The following is a 19,493-nucleotide window of genomic DNA, read 5'->3' as shown; positions in this document are numbered from 1 at the left end:
TGTTGCTTGTCTCCAATAAAAAAAAATCCAACAAACTACTGAGCGCTTTCGCCTTTGAGCTTATGGTCAGTGCGGGCTTCCGTAGCGCTCGTAGTGGAAGAATGGCCGGCTGGATGTGGCTCCGCTGTATTTTAGGGCCTCATTTGCAACGAATTCACCGATCAACGGACCAGGCTCGACCTGAGAGCCGGGCCGGGAGGAGGGTAGGAATATAAATAATACATTGCGTTTGTTTTAGAACAGCCGACATTTGGAAACTGAGCAGCATTTCATCGCTTAGCATTGATGTAGCTCCGCATGCTTCCCGGAAGTGTCAAGTGTTTGTTATTGAAACCCTGCTGTCACTGCTCAGCACAGCCGGGGCGGACAGCTAGTAAATGAATGAAATAACGGGCTCACATCAGTAATCTCGTCTTTGCATGTTCAGTTATATGTTTCTCCATATCTAATTAAATGGATGCAGGCAGTGGTACTAGCCAGCTAACGTTAGCCATCTGAAGGGGAAGACGTCATGCTCATGATAGGCATGTTTTTCTCTCACAGCAGGGATGGAACTACCAAGCCAGGAGTCTGGAGAAACACACTGACAGCATCCTGGGCTGGGTTAGTATGGTTGTGTATGTGATAATACTGTTGGGTCAGTATGGTTGTATATGTGATAATACTGTTGGGTCAGTATGGTTGTATATGTGATCATACTGTTGGGTCAGTATGGTTGTATATGTGATCATACTGTTGGGTCAGTATGGTTGTATATGTGATAATACTGTTGGGTTAGTATGGTTGTATATGTGATCATACTGTTGGGTTAGTATGGTTGTATATGTGATCATACTGTTGGGTCAGTATGGTTGTATATGTGATCATACTGTTGGGTCAGTATGGTTGTATATGTGATCATACTGTTGGGTCAGTATGGTTGTATATGTGATCATACTGTTGGGTATAGATATGGTGGGTCAGTATGGTTGTATATGTGATCATACTGTTGGGTCAGTATGGTTGTATATTTGATCATACTGTTGGGTCAGTATGGTTGTATATTTGATCATACTGTTGGGTGGGTTGTATAGTACTGTTGTATGGTTGTATATGTGATCATACTGTTGGGTCAGTATGGTTGTATATTTGATCATACTGTTGGGTCAGTAAGGTTGTATATTTGATCATACTGTATGGAAAAAGATAAAAGAAGTTCTGTCAAGTGAAGTTTTCTTCTGTTTTCTTCCTCCAGGCTTCAGCACTGTGGTCTATCTCCTACTACAGCTCTCCTCTTCTCCTTTGCTATCTGTACAGGAAAGGTAGGTTGTATTGATTATGTTTGGTGGGGAAAACAGGGAGACATGTTTCTGTTACCACTAAATAATGCAGTTATGACTAGAGCTGGAATTAACAAATTAACGGAAATGTATTTAGATTAGTTGGCCTACTGAAAGTAAATGGGCAACAATGTTGATAAGTCTCTTATTAAGAAATGCAAACAATGTCTGGTTCCAGCTTGAGGATTTTCTGCTTTTCTTGTATTTATAGTTTTGTACATTTAATGTTCTTTTGTTTTGGGCTGTTGGTTGGACAAAAAAAGACATTTGAAGATGTCAGCTTGGGAAGGACATTTTTCCAAGATTTACGATGCTTAATAGACCAAATTGTAGCATCAGTTGTGACATATAATCAAAACAGGTGTTCCAAAGAGGGACAGAAGTGGTTGTACAAGAGAAAACTATTTTGACTAGGACTGGGTGATAATTCAGCATTATGATTTATTGAATTTTAAGCTAAATTACATGGGATGTTATCATGTTATCTCTGTACAAAATTATATAGTTAAATATTCAGAGCAAGGTGTGGTTACAACATTTTTGTTTGATAGATGTTACACATTTCATTAAAGGGAATAAAGTGGATATATTTTCTAATATCAGTTGTTATTTATGTTTAGTTTAGTTTTGAATACATTTGGCATATAATATTATATATAATGTATGCATTTGGGTTTTTTTTCTCATGTCTCGTGCCTTTTTATTATATATTTGGAGTTTATATTAAAAAGTGAGCTTGACATGTTTAAATAGAAGTCACTCTCAGTCAGAACGTTTGGTAGGGGCAAATGTCAAAATATATTTTTTTTTCTGGATGACATTTCTCCTTCCATTGAAGAAGAAAAACTGCCACTGGGGCGATGTTCTCTGTTCTCCTGCAAGTGGGATTAATATAAAGTTAATCAACTGAATCACCCAGGAAGACTGTGCCGCAATAGAAATTAATTGCTTGAGGTTGTGTGCTACTCCGTAGTCTATAATTGAGCTTCTGATATTGATTTATGCATATGGTTCTAGGGTGCTTGTCAGGCTGTGAATCTTTGTATCAGTGCCTGTTAATGAGGCTGAGGTCTAGAAGGGAAGGGGGGGTTATGTGGATGTCTGTGTCACTGTTGCTTTGTGTATTTTTAGGTTACATCTGCAGCAGTAAGCTGGTTCCTGTGAGTCAGTATGTGGGAACAATGCTGGTGTGTCTTCTAGGAGTGGCCTGTCTTAGAGGTGAGGAATCAGATTTCAACTGACTGGCAGGCGATGACTGACTCAGTACATTCATCTTATAGATATCACATCATATGCTGTATATGCTGCATGCCAATAAGATTTCATTAACATTGCGACTGTTGCACAAGGTCTACACACACAAAGCATACTAAACGCATCCTTCAGGCTTTGCAATACAATTTGTGTTCCGTTTGCACTCAGCCTAAATCTCTCTGTTTTTGCTTTCTTTGTGCCTCCCTTTCCTCCTTCCTTTTCTCACCCAGGGTGGGGGAGATGGAAAAACTCTGAGTATCTTCAGTTTCTCTCCATTCTTGAAGAAAACAAAAAGAATCACACGCCAACAAATAAGGTGCGCTCATTGCAAAATAACATTTACTGCTGTTTTTGTAAGTAACCATATTGATACATCAGACCTTAACAGAACTTTGTTTCTTCTTTCCTTGTAGCAAAAATTGAGGTGCTATGACTTTGACTTTTCATTCTGGCCTTCGGATTTCAGCTGGACAGAAGTCAGCAATCCGTATGTTTTTATAATTTAAAATGACATGTGTTTGAAATGTGTTTGCAGAAATTCAATTACCACCAGGGTCAGTTCATTATGAAGACGTGCACTCAAAGCACTTTGAAGTATATTGGATAAATGCATCCACCGAATGTCAAATATTTTGTGGCTCATCTGTTTCATTGTAAGCCTTTGACTCTGTGTTATACAGAAAACTATCCAAGGCTGGCGTTTCTCTGCTAAAGCCGGAGCCCAGATTAAGAGGAGCAGCAGACAGTGTCCTCCACTCTGTGCGCACTCTACCATGCCACATCATCAGGTAAATGCAGTTTATGCAGCATAATCCAAAAATGAAGACTCTGCATGCTGCAAGGACAAAACTGCAGATTTGTTACTAGAATCAGAGTGAGGGTATTGATGCGGTCTGCTTTGTAGCAGGTTTGCATCTTAATAAGTCATTTTTTTCCAGGACAATATAAAGTATTTGTCCAGTGTTGTACACTGTACTCATGTCTATTTTCTTCCTCTCCAGTTTTCTTATCGCCCACTCATTTGGGAGGAGGATGCTGTACCCTGGCTCTGTAGGTTTACTGCAGAAAGCCATGCGGCCCATGCTCCTGCAAGGCCAGGCTAGGTTAATAGAAGAGGTAAAAAAAAAAAACACACACTCACTCTTTAAGGGTCTGTATTCATTTCAATAACTACAGATCATCATTCTGTGTCGATATGCCTCCACATTTCACAGTTTGACGGCCAAAGGAACAAGCTTGTGGCCTGCGATGGCAATGAGATCGACACAATGTTTGTGGATCGAAGGAGAGACGGGGGACAGACTGGCCAGACCCTGGTTAGTGTCTGCCATGATTTGTTGTTTTTGTGCCTTGGGCCTGTTCCACTGAAACTCGTGTCACATTACGGTTGGCTCTTGAAATGTTTGAATTCTTCCACAGGTCATCTGCTGTGAGGGGAACGCAGGCTTCTATGAGGTGGGCTGCATGAACACGCCACTGGAGGGTGAGGAATCCACTACATCATAAGAGTCAAGATAGTTTAGAATGCAAAAGCACAGAATTACTCTTGGTGTGAAATTGTTGTATTTCAGTTAGACTGTAGTTAAATCTTGTGTTGATGTGCACTGTAGGTGGCTACTCTGTACTGGGCTGGAACCACCCTGGCTTTGGAGGAAGTACGGTAAGCAGTGTTTTCAGATTTGGTACTACAACCCGAAACTAGCATTGTCTCACAACTTCACATAGTTAGAAAAAAAAAACAACACAGTGGAAAACAACGGCATGTGGAAATTCTGGTTTCAGTTCGACAGTATTGCACAAGAGCATGAAGTACAATTCCCATGGTCGATATTATCAGTGGGTTGAAATCAAACATTGTAAATCTGTTTACTCTTTGGAGGTGCGTTGTTTTGTAGCTGGGTTGAGTGTTACTGTTGTGCTCAATAATGCATGGATATTGCTTTCTTGCTTGTATCTTTCTGCCAGGGAGTGCCGTTCCCCCAGAATGAGGCCAACGCCATGGATGTAGTGATCCAGTTTGCGATGCACAAACTGGGCTTCCAGCTCACTGACATTGTGGTGTATGCGTGGTCCATAGGAGGATTCACAGGTACAGAAAAAAAACTGAACAACACATGATGGGCACTATGCTTTAAATATGAATCATGGTATTTAGTCATTTCTTTCTGGTTCTGCTGATCCCTACTCATTTTACCCCTCTTACCTCTTAATTCCCCTTCGTAGCCAGTTGGGCAGTGATGTCATACCCAGAGATCCAATCATTAGTGTTGGATGCCTCCTTCGATGACCTCCTGCCTCTGGCCCTCAAGGTCATGCCCGACAGCTGGAGTGAGTCCTAGGGGTTAAAGGGCACACACTGTATTATTTGTTTGCAGCAGGGAGCTTTATTTAGCAACTGAAATATCTTTTTTTTTTCTCTCTCAGGGCCGTTGGTACAGCACACAGTTAGACAGTACATGAACCTCAACAATGCTGAGCAGGTTCTCAAGTGAGTGGGAGGGTCTATTTATAGTGACACTAATCATTCCAAGTGGGCATTATTAAACATTACGCAACATATTGGAGTGTGATTGTGAAAAACTAACCTTTTTTGTTGTTGTTGTTGTTGATGTAGCGCACAGTGATGTGGCAAATTAACACTCAACTCATTCTCTTCCTCCAGATATCAGGGACCAGTCCTGCTGATCAGGAGAACCAGAGATGAGATCATCACCACAACGTGAGTCCTCACAAAATGTCTCAGTGTATAGTATAGCAGGTTTGGTTTCCATTGGGTTTCCATGGGGTTTTGCAGAATGTCAGCAGGACATATTTTGGTTGAAATAGGACGTTAAATAAGGGCGTAACAACTGTTCAATTAAAATGGGATCCAAAGTTAGAAAATAAATTTGCACCTGATGTCGGGTTGGCACAAATAAGATTTTCCATAATGGAAAAAACAACCACTGGGGCACAACAGATGTTTTTTTCTTAACAACAAAAGACGGAGACTGTATCGTTGGTTGGAATATTTGTACACCCTCTAGTATGCCATGAATTAATGAGTAACATTTTGCCAAGTACTTAAAGTAGTTTTCTTTTGAAATAATAAACAAGAAAATCTAGAATTTTATTGTTGGGCATTTGCTGTTAAATGAGAGAATATCATATTATTAGCGTGTATATATATATATATCATCATCTACCATTTACAACACAGTAATTGTCAGTATATTGAGGGTTAAGTGCCTTGCTGGTTGATGAAGAGGCAGGAGGAAGCATTCACCTGCCTGCTCAAAGACCACTGACGCTATATAACATGTTATATACTGTTTATTACAGGGGTCCAGAGGACGTCATGTCCAACAGAGGCAACGACCTCCTGCTTAAACTGCTTCAATTCAGGTCGGTATTCTCAATGCTTAATACAATCAATGTATTCTGACTGGTTGAGTGACACAAGTGATGTCTTTTTTTTTTTTTTTTTTTCTGCCTAGGTATCCAAAGATAATGACAGATGAAGGGATTAGAGTTGTCAGGCAATGGCTGGGATCCTCCAATCCCTTAGAAGAAGGTATGTGTGACCACCATTACACTGTGTGGACACTTTTTAATTGCCTTGAACCTCTGCTAAACCTTCGTAAATTAGAATTCTCGTATTGTATTAAACTGAGGAACAATGTGTGTTGGTATTAGAGCAGCTGTGTGTAATGCCAGCCCTCTCTTTCTCTACAGCATCTGTGTACAGTGGCTACGAAGTGGACGATGACTGGTGTGTGTCTGTGCTGCAGTCGTATCAGGCAGACAGGGATGTTTTGTTTCCATGGAGTGTTGGTAAGCCCTCGGGTCCTTTCACATATTTACAAGGCAAATAAACTACACACAGTGCTACCCTCATACATGCATGTTTCGCCTCACAGTACTTTTACATGGCCTCACACACTCTGTTTTGTATCTCTGTTACCAGGTGAGGATATGACTCTGGAGGGAAGACGGCAGCTGGCTCTTTTCTTGGTAAGGAAAGAGTCTTTTTGTTATGCACGGATCCAGTCTCAGTCAGTCTGTCTGGTTTAAAGGGCAGCCACCTGTTGTCTTTATCACATCGCTCCGAGTCGGAATACAAAGTCTAATTTCCTTTTCCCCCAGTAAGCCCTATTTTCCCGTTTAAGGCTTACCTTCCCTCTTCTCTCACTCGGGGAAAGAAAAACCACATCACAGCTATTCAGTCATTACCACCGAGGAACACTATTTTGGTCGCCATAGTAACCAGCTCACCTGTGCTCTCAGGTTGACTGGTGTAATATATTTCACCGCACTCAGCTTATTGAAGTCATTTAACATCAAACAAGACCAGTGCCATCAATTACAGCTAATGCTATGCTTTTCCTCCCTCGGTAATTCCTTCTGAATTGGGCTTTATTCACCTCCTGTGTAAATCCTTAAGAGATGGGAGATTTGTAAGGCACTGAGCCAGAAAGGATGAACCTAATATAATCAAGTTCTACACGTTTTGTTCATTGGCCTCCCACACCTCTCAAATCTATTCCTCCTCCATCCCCGCTGTCTTTTTTTTTCTCTCCCAGGCACGAAAGTACATGCGAAACTTTGAGACGACACACTGCACTCCTCTCCCCGCCTCCGAGTTCCAGTCACCCTGGAGACTGTAAAGAAAGATGGCTGGATGGATGAGAGGAAACAAATAGCGGAGGATTTGGATGGCCTGTGGTCAAGAGGGTGTTTCTGGCATGGTGTGAATGTGTAACTGTGATTTTTGCTCGAGATTTCTCCCCCCCGTGACGGATTCGTTGTCATGATAAGTGTTGCTATGATGGCATCTGAAAAGATCTGGTCTACTACTACCCCTCATCCGTAGCTACAAGCCTGTAAAATATGGTACATCTTTTTTTTGTTGAGGTTAGATTTGATTCCTGCTGTTCAGTGTTAGTCTCCTAGGAAAAAAAAAAAGGCAGTTTGTGTTAACGCACAAGCCATCTCTCTCTCTCTCTCTCTCTCCTTCCACCGCTCCCTCTTTGGCTGTATTTGTAAAGAAGCAATTAGAAATAGAAATACATAGCCTAATAAAAATAAAAAATAATTTTATTCTAATAAAATAATATGCATAGTAGGAGTTTTAATCTTTAAAATGCAGCCAAAGTGTTAAAGCTTTTCAGGTTTATTTCTTTTCTGTGGACACTATCTTTACGAACAAAGCTGTATCCTAAAATGATGCTCTTACATGTTCTGTTAAATATGCTGAATAAAATGTTTGACATAAGGGGCTCATTTGCTCATTACTTGACACGAGTGTTAAATAAATTGCACAGATATACAAGAGACTTATGATTAATTAATAATATCGCCTCAGAACAATACACTGCTGAAGACATTTGTCTGCCATAAGAGCTTTATTAAATTCCCTCCGTACTACAATCAACTTGGAAAATGAACATTAAAATTAATAGACATGAAAAATGTGGAAATAAACCCTGATTTACATAATGCTAAGGGGGAAGTCACATCATTTTCCTGAAGTTGTCCATGGCTTCTTTTACTTTTTCAAGTTCAGTTTGGCTCTGCCGTAGCTGTGGAGAAAAAGGAAGTCATTATTTACTTCTCTTATTACCAAAAAGTCTTACTCCCCGAGAAACCCTGCAAGTCAATTTATTTTTCTCACCTTCTCAGCATCCTGTTCCTGCACCTTCGCTGGCACCTTCTCCTTGTAGTCACTCTTTGCCATCTTCTCTCTCAGTTTCTCCATCTGTTTTTCCAAGTCACCTTTCTTTGTCGTCAGCTTCGCCACTTCCTTCTCCACATCGATGAGACCCTTGGGGAATTAAAGGTGAAGTGAAGACGAGGGCTTGTTGTGAATAATGATCTTGTTATTTCAGGGCAGTAAAGGAGGAATAGAGTAAACACAAATTAAAGCAGAGGAAACCTAGGTTAAATAGAATTCCTTGCATGATTATCAACTAGATGAGGTGCATCCTTGCTCTTAAACTATTCAGGTAGTTGTGTAGCTTGTGAATTCAACTGTTTTGCAACTTTAGGAACAAGCAGTATATGGTAAGCATCATTCATCAAACATTGTTTTGTTTTAAGGAAGCTCAAAACAAGAACTAATATATTTACACATCAGGTTTTGTGGAGGTGTCAGGGGTGGAGTGATGGCGATACCAAGAACAATTGAACAGATTCCCCGTCCTCACCTTGAGCATAAGGTTGACAGTACATCTGTCAGAGGCGATGGCCACAGCACAGCCTCCTGGGACAGGCTGGTTAGCTGTCAGAGCGATGACGGCCTGAGAATAAGACAAGGTCTGAATCTGCAGACTGTACTTCTGCACCAGGGACGCGGCCACAGAGTCAATGCACTGGATGTAGCCTGCGAGAGAAATGGGAAAATTGAAGTTTAGGCATCAAAGCAGATAACTTGTTAGGTATATTAAAGATTCAATACAACCTGTGGTTGAAACAATTACCGTTAACAGAAACAGATCGTGGTTTGTGCAAAACCACGTAAGCGGAACTCGGTTATTCAGGTCATTACGTAGGAGCAGCAATAATAAAACCACAATGCAAAAATACTCCAATAACAATAAAAGTCCTGCAATTAAACCTTGGAAATGTAAATGTACAGGTGAACAAAGACGAGATGATCGTGATTGTATCTTTAAAGTCCCAAAAGTGTAAGTACTCATGCAGAAAAAATACATTAGCACATATGTTAAGTTACAAGATGATTAGTGCTGATGCATTAATACGTGAGCAGCATTTAATGTTGTAGCTGGCCGAGGTGGAGCCACTTTACCAACTGCATATTGCTCTGTAGTTTAATGAAGTACAATGCACCATATATCAAAGTAACAAATGCATTACATGCAAAAGTAAAAAGTACAATATTTGCCTCTGAAAAGCAGAAGTATCAGTATAAAGAACCTCAAAACTGTATTTAAGTACAGTACATGAGTGAATGTACTTCACACCACTTATTCTATTAATCAAGGCAAAGAAGTGAGCCTCCTGTAGTGTGAGAATTACAGACAGGAAGGCAAATGTTTGAATTTTTATTTCTAATCTAGATGATGAATAGATGGCCTAAAAGCGAGAGATCATTTCAATAACTCTCAAAGATAAAGCTTGTGTTTGTCATCTTACAGTCTGCTCTGGTCTTGGTCAGGTTGTAGTCGGCTCTCAGTGACCGGATCGTCTTGATCACAGTCATCACGAACTCCATGTCACGGTCGACTTCCCCACTGTGCCAGCAGAACTACAAGTGACAGAAGTACATATTGCTCACAAAGAAAGAGGGAGAGCATCACAAATAATAAACTGCAGGGGCTTTTCATTTAAAATGAGTGATGTTAACACTCTCAAAATATATCTCAAACTGCAACTTTGTAATATCTTCAGCTCTGACCTGTACAGACATTTGTACATCAGTGAGCTTTTAAACAATCCTCATTCACCCTCTCCTTATCTCACCTCCTCTGTATCAGGGTAGGGTGTGACGCAGATACTAGGTGGATCACTCTGAGGTCGTCGACGAGGTAACCTCTGATAGAGCTCCTCACTGACGAAGGGCATCAGAGGAGACAGTAGTCTCAGACCGACTTCTAAACAGGTGTAAAGGGTCTGTCTGCACACCAGGGCCTGTCTCTGGCTGGAGCCGTCTTCCTCTGATTTACTGAACACTGGTTTCACACTTTCCTGGAGGACAAGAAGAGTGGGAGAGAACAGCTTTAGTACACAGTCTTCTGCATTAACATTCACTTTTTACATACTCTCACATAAATGAATTTAAGAAGAATGGACCGGAGGTGCTCGCTGGTCTCAAAGTTTCTTACCAGGTAGACATCACAGAGCTCGTACAGCCAGAAGTTGTAAATGGCTGTCGTGATGGTTGGGAACTCATAGGCCTTGAAGCCAGCATCACAGAGACCAACAGCAGCACTCAGTCGAGACAGAATCCACCTGTCTGATACACTCTCTTCTCCACACAACTGAGGGGATAGAATGAAGAGGTTCAATTAACATGACTCCCGTCTGGGTACCTCGAAGTTACGACTAAGATAGCGTGTACACATGTATGAATACAAATCAGGACAGCATATGGGTAAATGAAACCCCCAGATAATTAATGGCGACAAAAAAAGTGTTTTACTAAACTATATTTGGTCAGAATGGTTAACATGTCATTGGATGAATATAAATAAGTAGCTTGTTTATGTGTTGTTTACTCTGTGTCCTTCATCTTCTCCCCTGGTCTCACCTGGGCTTTCTCTGACGGTACAAAGTTGTCTCCCAGTGTCTTCATGGCAAACTTGACAGCGTTCCACAGTTTGTTGCAGAAGTGACGGTAACCCAGGATGCGGTTGACATCCAGGTTGATATCTCTACCTGAGAGACACACACACAGGAATACAGGGAAGATGTTAGTCTATATATTAAAATAAACTGATTCAGTAACAACTGACCTTGTACCGACTGATGTAATGCTGTGTTTTTATATATTTGATGTAGTCAAGGTTGAGATCCGGGCTGTTGGCCAATTGAGGCGCAACAAGAGAGAAAGCAATAAAACCAGAAAAGACAAATGGGTTCACCTTGGCCCGTGTAGGCACACAGGGCGAACCGGAGAGCATCTGTGCCACACTCTGGGATGCCATTTGGGTAGTCGGACGTCTGGCCCTGCTTTGCCTTCGCCACCTCCAGAGGATCCAAGTTGCTGTCCATCAACAGGGCATGAAGACCCTAGAGGGTAGGGGGATGGGAAATAATGATTGTGAATGTGTTTTTCTTCTCATCTTGAGAATGATGATTTCATCCTTTCAACTGATGATGTTTTAAAAAGGCAGGAAAGAGCTTTAAAAGAGTATTATTTTCACGGGGAAAGTAAAGTTTACTACAAGTCCTTCAGTGCCCTCTAGAGGACAGATCTGCAGCCCAAGTCTGAGCAGTTTCCACCCAGCTGGTGAAGAGATTGATTGCCTCAATAAAAGCTTGTTAGAAGCAGAAAAGGGTGCTTAATAAATCTTGTATAAGAATATGGGCCTCGGGGGAGCAATGCGGGTGTGGTGACCGTGTAAAAGACAAGCCAAATGAGAGAGAGGGAAGACTAAATGTATGCAAGTATCTGAACAAGCATCTAAACGCGATTAGGCTTTACCTCTAGGGAGATCCCTGTAATGACGTCCAGAGGGTCAATGACGTTGCCCAGAGATTTGCTCATCTTCCTTCCGTGGGCGTCCCTCACCACTGCGTGCAGATAAACCTGTGAGAGAGCATTATCATCACTTAGTCATGCCCAGCTAATAACCCTAGTATCCCCACCCTGCTGTTTTATATCGGTCTCACCTCTTTGAAGGGCAGCTTGCCGGTCAGTTTGAGGCCCATCATCACCATACGGGCAACCCAGAAGAACAGGATGTCATGGCCCGTCTCCAGCAAGGTGCCAGGGTAGAACACATTCAGGTCCTGGGTCTAAAGGAAGGTAGCAAAATAGCAACATTAATGATGGGAACACATAAACAAACAATGTTTAAAAGTCATATTTTATAAGTAAAAGTACTCAGAATTTAGGTGGCAGCATTTCCAGTTTATATACACTTTTCCTTATTATATATTATCCATTTTAGAGTTTCTACTGCAGAAGATGTCTTCACTATCTCCTGCAAGAAAAAAAGTCATTAGTGTCAGAAGAAAGGTTGTTGAACTTACCTCATTAGGCCATCCAAAGATAGAGAAGGGGAAAATGCCAGACGAGAACCAAGTGTCCAGAACATCCTCGTCTGAAAAACAGGGACAAAAATGATCAAACCTTTATGAATATGGAGTAGAACTAATTACATTAGGTCGATGTGTGTAGTAGCAAAACATGAACTGATTAGATAACCTTTACAATAGTTGTGGTAATGAGACTGCTAAATTAATAAAAGCGTTGAATCTTACCTTGTCTGAGGGTTATTTTGTCAGCAGACACATTGAAGCGTTTTGCCGCCTTCTCTCTGGCCTCCTCCTCTGTTTTCCCACTCACCCAGTACTGACCGTCCATGTCCTGGAGAAGAAATAAGTCAAGATAAGAGAGAAAAGGAATAACAGCGAGCATAGCTTTTATCTGTTATCTGAAAACATCCAGACCTTGACAATGGTGACAGACATCATCTTACCTCTCCCGGTTTCACGGAGGCATCGTTGACAGTGATGAAGTATGCAGGAATACGATGACCCCACCACAGCTGCCGAGAGATACACCAGTCCCTGAGAGGAAGATGGATGACATCTGAAACTCACTCCACACTTGCTTGTGCAGAATAATCTCTCTATCTCTAGAGCTGCGACAATTACTCGGTAAATCAATCAACACATCAACAGAAAATGAATTAGCAATTATCTAAATGCAATTACTTATATATTATTATCATTTTTCGAGAACAACTAATAGACATTAGTGCAGGGCTGCACGGTGGTGTAGTGGTTAGCACTGTCGCCTCACAGCAAGAGGGGCCGGGGTTCAATTCCCGAGCTGGACAACCTTCTGTGTGGAGTTTGCATGTTCTCCCCGTGTCAGCGTGGGTTCTCTCCGGGTTCTCCGGCTTCCTCCCACAGTCCAAAGACATGCAGCTTAGGTGCATTGAAGACTGTAAATTGCCCGTAGGTGTGAGTGTGAGTGGTTGTTTATCTCTATATGTCAGCCCTGCCCAGGGTGTACCCTGCCTTCGCCCATTGACAGCTGAGATAGGCTCCAGCACCCCTGCGACCCTTAACTGGATAAGACCTATTTTGAAGTATAAACAAGAAGTATAAAACAGAACAAACACATTTAAAATAAAAGGATAATTACCTGATGTTGTCCAACCAGTTGAACCACGTCTTGTGGTGGTGATCAGGGATGATTTTCAGCCGTCCCTCTCTGACAGCGTCGGCGGCCTGCTTGCCCATATCTGTGCAGCTAACATACCACTGTGGCTTCAGCAGCGGCTCCACGATGTCCTTTGAACGACTGATAGAGATAGAGAGATAGACAGCTTTAAGGATGATCCCGAATAAGACAAAAAGATCTAAAAGACGAATAAACTGTGTTCTACTTATGCACACGTGATCCTCACTTTACCTGCAGACCGGGACGACCATAGGGTTGTCTTTGATCTCTTTAAACTGCCCTCTGTCCTGGAGAGCCTGCAGCACTGTCTTCCTGGCCTCGAATCGCTTCATGCCCTGGGGGACGGGGGGACGGGACAGAATAGTTAAAATGAAACACTGAGACATAAAACTGCTACACCACACAAACTATGAAGCAGCCTGACTTTTAGTGTCACGGCGGAAATGCGAAGACGGCAGGAGGGGAAGGATGATAATGAGACACTGTACCAGGAAGGGAGGCGGCACGTTAATGAGCAGGCCATTTTCGTCCAAAATGTTGATGAAGGCCAGATTGTGTCTCTCTCCAACCTCGTAGTCATTATGGTCATGAGCTGGGGTGATTTTGACAGCACCTGAACAGAAAATGGTGCAGGAGGAGAACGAGAGAGAGAGAGAGAGAGAGAGAGAGAGAGAGAGAGGGAAAAAGAGAACATCCATAATAAGGAAAGAAGTCTGGCTTAACGACTTGTTATTATACATTTTTCTCTGCACACTGAAGACCCACAGGCAGATCATCGTTTATTGTAACAATGCCTACCTGTTCCAAAGCCCATGTCCACAAAGTCATCGAAGACAATCGGCATCTTGCGGTCACAGAAGGGGTGCAGCACCATTTTCCCCTTCAGATGCTGATATCTGGAGTCATCAGGGTGGACGGCTACAGCAGTGTCTCCCAACATTGTCTCGATACGAGTTGTTGCAACAATCACTTCCTCGTCTTAGCAACAGAAAGAGAAAGATAACTGTTAATGAGGAAATAATGGAAGTGGCACAATGTGTCTTTGTTTGAAATATCCTGAGCTCACATACCGGATCCGTCCACCTGGTAGGCGAAAGACACCAGCACTCCAAACTCCACTTTCTCTTTGTACCCAGGCACAGGCAACAGAGTCCTGCCAGTGAGCTCCTTCTTATCCACCTGCAGACCAACCAGAGGATGTAATCAGGAGAGCACAGCATGGTCAGCACTGGAAAACTGTTTAAAAGGTCACCATCAAAGCCTTATGACAGGGTCAATAAAGTAGTGCTGGGGACCAAAATATTTAAATCCCACTTAAGTCAACCAAAATAAAATATTTCTTCTCCTTTTTCAAATTATTATTTTTGGTCATTTTATACTTAAATTGGCAGTATGCAGTCGAGAGGCAGACAAGAAAACATGGAAAGAGGTACAGGGATGACATGCAAAAAATGTTCCAGGCTGGACTAGAACCACGGCTTTTGACATTTCTTTGCCCCCAAAATCTATCTTTTGGAGGAACAACCCTTGTCAGACTTCTCAAATGCATCGGCTCTTAAATTTGTCTAAACACAAAGAGCCACACAATACCATTTGCCTGGATGAAATACAGTATACATTTGATCAAAGAATATAGATCAAAGAATCAAAACCAATCACAGTTTTCAATATCTGTAATTCATAGAGTTTTGTAAGTTTTGGTGGTTGATACACAGCCCTAGTATTGAGTGTTAATATAGATATATAAATATATACACTTTCAATTAAAGTATTTTAACAAATTAATGAATTGTTCAACCGATGTGTAAAACCCTCAAATTCAATAATAATAAAAAAAATTAGAAACAGTATAGTGACTTTTGTGATTTCACTAGAATATGGCCTTGATCTTTATCACTCTAATAAAATGAATACATGCCTCGATGTCAGAGATGGCAGAGTTCAGTGAGCAGGACCAGTTGACCAGACGCTTGCTCCTGTAGATCACTCCCTCATCGTGCATGCGGATAAAGGCCTCCTGGACTGCATAGGAAAGTTTCTGGACAGAGAAACGGGTTTAGGCATTAAAGATAGGATTCTGATTTTATTCATATTAGTTCAGGGATTTCCAAAAACTCACAGTATCCATAGTGAAGCAGGCTCTGTCCCAGTCCAGAGAGGAACCCAGCTTCTTCAGCTGGTGGTAGATACGGTCTCCCTTCCTAAAAAAGGCAAAGGAACTAAGTTATTACAGTGTTCTTTATTCTAGTATTTAACTAAGTCCAAATCTTTCACATCTCCTCCTTTCTACTGATCATTCACTCACTCGTTCTTCCACTTCCAGATTTCCTGGATGAAGTTCTCCCTGCCCAGATCGTGACGGCTCATACCCCTCTCTCTCATCAGCTTTTTTTCCACCACCACCTGTGTGGCGATGCCAGCGTGATCACAGCCCGGGTTCCACAAGGTGGTCTCACCTCGCATCCGGTGCCTGGACGGACAGAGGGAAGCACACCAATTCAAACACATGGTCTAGATGACAACAAAGATCTAATTAAATAGAAACAGATGTAAAAAAAAAAAAAAAATGAAATCCCATGATGCAACAAAAGTCTCCAACAAAGGTCAAATTGTAGTTACCATCTAGTCAGAGAATCCTGAATGGCGTTGGTGAGGGCGTGACCCAGGTGAAGGGATCCAGTCACATTAGGTGGAGGGATACACATCATGAAGACGCCACGGGGGTTCTGCTCGCTAATACTCTTCCTCTGCAATGACACGTATGTTATTGCAGACTGAAAAATATGACATTTTCTGTTGAATGAATAAAGAACGAGGGGGAGGACGTCCTTACCCCGTACTCCGGCTTGAAGAATCCCTGCTTCTCCCACCATGGATACCAGGCAGCCTCCACATACTGAGGACTGTAGGAGTCTGGAAGCGGGCTAATGACATCTGAAACCAGAAGAGAAAGAGAGATAGAGTTCACATATGGACCTGAAGATAATCACAATAAAATATGAAAAAAACTATACATATTATGTAGGGATTTGCGTGTGATTCTCATGCAATCTTGTGATATTGCGAGAATCAAGCTTCCATGCAGGGCAACCCCTCACCCTTTGCTATGAATGGGGGAAAGCTACAACACCACGTATGGCGGTGTCACTCACAATACAGAAGAGAGAAAGCATTCCTATCCGCACTGATCAATCACCTTTTTTCTCCCCAGGGACGGTGGGGACGCTGTATGATATCACTCCCAACTCCTTCTTCTCCGGTTTGGCCTTTTTCTAAAAGTGAAAAAAGCAGAACATAAAAGATGAAGTTATGTTGTTGATATAGACCATATTTAGGTTTTCAAAGCTGCACCTGTGTCTTACAAGACGTTCTAGTTGTAGAGGTTCAGTTTAAATACCTCTGTTGTTGGCAGAGTCTTTTTCTTTGCCTCCATTTCTTTCTTCTGCTGAAACTTTTCCAACTTTTCTTTCTTCTTAGCTTCCTTCTTCAGCTGGGCTTCTGTCTTTGGTGGGCCTGTAGGAGGAAACATGAAGAAAAATCAGAATGATGTTTACACAAACAAGAAGTATTCATGAACTGTGGCTCAGGACTTCCTGACCATTAGCTGTGGCATCGGCAGATTCAACAGCAGGACTGGCAGTAGCAGTTTTAGCATGTGCTGGAGGGATCGTGATCGGTGTGACTGGCACCATCTTCTCACAAAGAGCGATCTTCCCCAACACCTTCAGGAACTGTGGCTGATTTGTGCAGGTTGTGAACCACCTTGTAACATTGGTCAAGACTTTCCTGTCTGATGGCTCCAACACCTAAAAAGAAATAGAAGAGTTGACTGATACTAGATATAGTACTAAATACTTCAGCAGAGAAACATGCAGAGAGACATATGTTTTGCACCACATACGTACATATTTGAAAGGCAGAAGAACCGCTGTAGCTACAGCCATGTCAGCCAGGGTGATGCTCTCCCCCACCAAGAAGGTTCTCGGTTCCAGTGCCTTATCGAGAACCTTCAAAACGCGCATCAACTCAGCACGGGAACTCTGCTGGAGCTGAGAACGCACAAGTCATTTAAGAATAAAACCTCACATGATAAGATAAATCACACACATGTCCAAATAAAGCATTTGTTTGCTTGTCTCTCACTTTCTTATCCACTCCCACCATCCCCATCAGAGGGAAGACCACAGCACAGGACACCGGGGTGAGTTCATTGTCGGCAAAGCTGAGCCACTGCCACACCTGGCTCTGCTGCTTTGCATCTACACCAGCTCTCTTGCCCTGATTGGCCAGGTACCAGGCCACAGCACTGGCCCCGCTCAGGACAGAGTCACCTTTACCAGCCTCCAGCACCAGGGTCGGTCTGGAGCGGGCATTCAGGGACGCAGGAGGATCCTCTGTGAGTGTCTGCGGGCTGGAGGAACAAAACTCTGCAGCTACGAGAGCCAGCAGGCTCCTGAAGTCATCAGGGTGAGGGGACACGTAGAGAGCGGCCATCTCTGGTGGAGACACAGACATTAAGAACGTGGTGAACTGGTTTTGATTTGTGCATATTTACATTTTGCTTTCAGTGAGTCTTTTGCCAAACAAGTTTGCCTGTTATGTTAGCACAGATCTAGCACAGATCTTTATCTGCAAGAAAATGGTGGAGTGGGTGTGTTAGACTGTCATACCACTCTAACAGTGTGACGTTTACTGTTTGGTTAACTAAGGAAACGAAACTTCTAGCGATAAACAAACCGGTTAAAACGTATTTAAATAACAATGTTTGCATTTTAAACCTACATCGTCGTGTAGAAGTGTCAGGCGGTATCTGTGTTAGCTGGTGTTTCTCTTTCTGCACAGAGCTCATCTCTGCCACCTGTCAAAGGCTGACAAAAAGTCATGCCAAACAGGCTAGTTAGCTTTAGCTAATCAGTCAAACTGAAACTAGTTTATGTGAGCGCATCCCGAGCTTTATATGTGTTTACGTTCGTAGAGATACTCTTAACCTGCTTATTTAAATGTATGTTTATTAACGAGTGTGGTGTATATATATGTAGGAAGTTATCCATACCTCAAAATGAAACAGAAAGAGACGTCAGCTTAAGTCAGCAGCATACACACATGAGTCCTCTCTGCCGTCTGATGCAACGCACAGCAGCGTGTTCCGGGTTTGACCCGCCGCTTCCGCCACAAACCGGAAGTCTATAAAATGTTTTATTTTTAAAAAATGAATTAAAAAATAATTAATGAACAAAGTAAAAGTATTAAAATCACCATTCGATGAATTTATAGTAAGAGTTAAATAAAAGTATCATCGTCAAATGTTTCCAAAGTAAAACAAATATTATGCAGAATTGCTCCTTTCAGAGTGTTATACTATAATATCTATTATATTAATTATAACTACTATTGCATTAGCATTAAAATAAGAATATCGTGGCTCATTGAGCTGCAGCCAATTTGTACTGCTTTATAGGTGAGTATCAGAAAATGGAAATACCCAAACTTAGTAGGAAAATCTAAAAAAAATACCTCAGTGCAATACTAAACTATATTAGTGAAATACAAATAACTAAATAAGTAAAAATCCATGCATTTAAAGTGTTACTATGATAAAAGCACTGAGTGAGAGTAAAAGTATCAGCAGTAAAAGCACTGACAATGCAGAATGGACTCTTTGAGAGTGTTACATTATTATATCATTATCTGTGTTACATTATTGAATTATAAGCACTGATGCTTTAACATGCAATGCTTTGCTGGTTGAGATTGAGCTGATTTTGACTAGTTTGTGTATAGCCATTTGGTAGTTTAATCTATAACAATAGAAAAAATTCAGAAACTTCATACATGTTTAGTCTACAAAATATCTACCTACTATGTCTGTGAATTCAGTAGAGTATGTATTTCCCCTGAAATGTAGAGGAATATAAAAAGAAAGTATAATGGAATCGAACTACCCAAGTAAAGTAGATTACCTCTAAATTTTAGTCAGGTATATCTGTATTTATGTTTTAAATTTGGAAGGTTTTGATATCATAAATAGTAATATGTTATTATATTATTGAGTGTTACCATGA

General features: G+C 41.6%; 2 protein-coding genes across 3 annotated transcripts; one reads left to right on the top strand and one right to left on the bottom strand.

The window, feature by feature from the left end:
* The first annotated feature begins 80 nt into the window (after positions 1-80).
* abhd16a (abhydrolase domain containing 16A, phospholipase) lies at positions 81-7,220 on the top strand. Of its 2 annotated transcripts, none has more exons than XM_054621616.1 (20): positions 81-203; positions 547-603; positions 1,235-1,301; positions 2,451-2,537; positions 2,804-2,889; positions 2,987-3,060; positions 3,254-3,361; positions 3,575-3,689; positions 3,788-3,889; positions 3,993-4,056; positions 4,184-4,233; positions 4,539-4,662; positions 4,797-4,901; positions 4,998-5,061; positions 5,236-5,292; positions 5,895-5,957; positions 6,050-6,126; positions 6,288-6,386; positions 6,520-6,566; positions 7,136-7,220. In XM_054621616.1, exons 1-20 carry the CDS (start codon positions 102-104, stop codon positions 7,217-7,219), a joined length of 1,632 nt encoding a protein of 543 aa, XP_054477591.1. In that variant the 5' UTR covers positions 81-101; the 3' UTR covers position 7,220. The 2 variants fall into 2 exon arrangements, with proteins under 2 accessions (XP_054477591.1, XP_054477590.1); XM_054621615.1 differs by having other exon boundaries at positions 544-603.
* On the bottom strand, positions 7,135-18,578 carry vars1 (valyl-tRNA synthetase 1). Its single transcript, XM_054621577.1, has 29 exons — positions 18,485-18,578; positions 17,575-17,927; positions 17,337-17,480; positions 17,030-17,237; positions 16,829-16,944; positions 16,628-16,703; positions 16,265-16,365; positions 16,051-16,178; positions 15,737-15,901; positions 15,551-15,632; positions 15,350-15,469; positions 14,502-14,610; positions 14,230-14,409; positions 13,920-14,044; positions 13,663-13,766; positions 13,393-13,551; positions 12,719-12,809; positions 12,501-12,606; positions 12,270-12,340; positions 11,907-12,032; positions 11,719-11,823; positions 11,156-11,303; positions 10,822-10,949; positions 10,397-10,552; positions 10,035-10,259; positions 9,708-9,819; positions 8,759-8,934; positions 8,227-8,376; positions 7,135-8,134 (listed from the first exon to the last, which is right to left on the bottom strand). Exons 2-29 carry the CDS (start codon positions 17,923-17,925, stop codon positions 8,066-8,068), a joined length of 3,831 nt encoding a protein of 1,276 aa, XP_054477552.1. The 5' UTR covers positions 17,926-17,927; positions 18,485-18,578; the 3' UTR covers positions 7,135-8,065.
* Between the last annotated feature and the right edge of the window lie 915 nt (positions 18,579-19,493).

The sequence above is a fragment of the Anoplopoma fimbria genome, chromosome 20 (assembly GCF_027596085.1).
Source record: "Anoplopoma fimbria isolate UVic2021 breed Golden Eagle Sablefish chromosome 20, Afim_UVic_2022, whole genome shotgun sequence".
Taxonomy (NCBI): domain Eukaryota; kingdom Metazoa; phylum Chordata; class Actinopteri; order Perciformes; family Anoplopomatidae; genus Anoplopoma; species Anoplopoma fimbria.
Note: the sequence above shows the minus strand (reverse complement) of the source record. Positions and strands in the feature narration are given on the sequence as shown.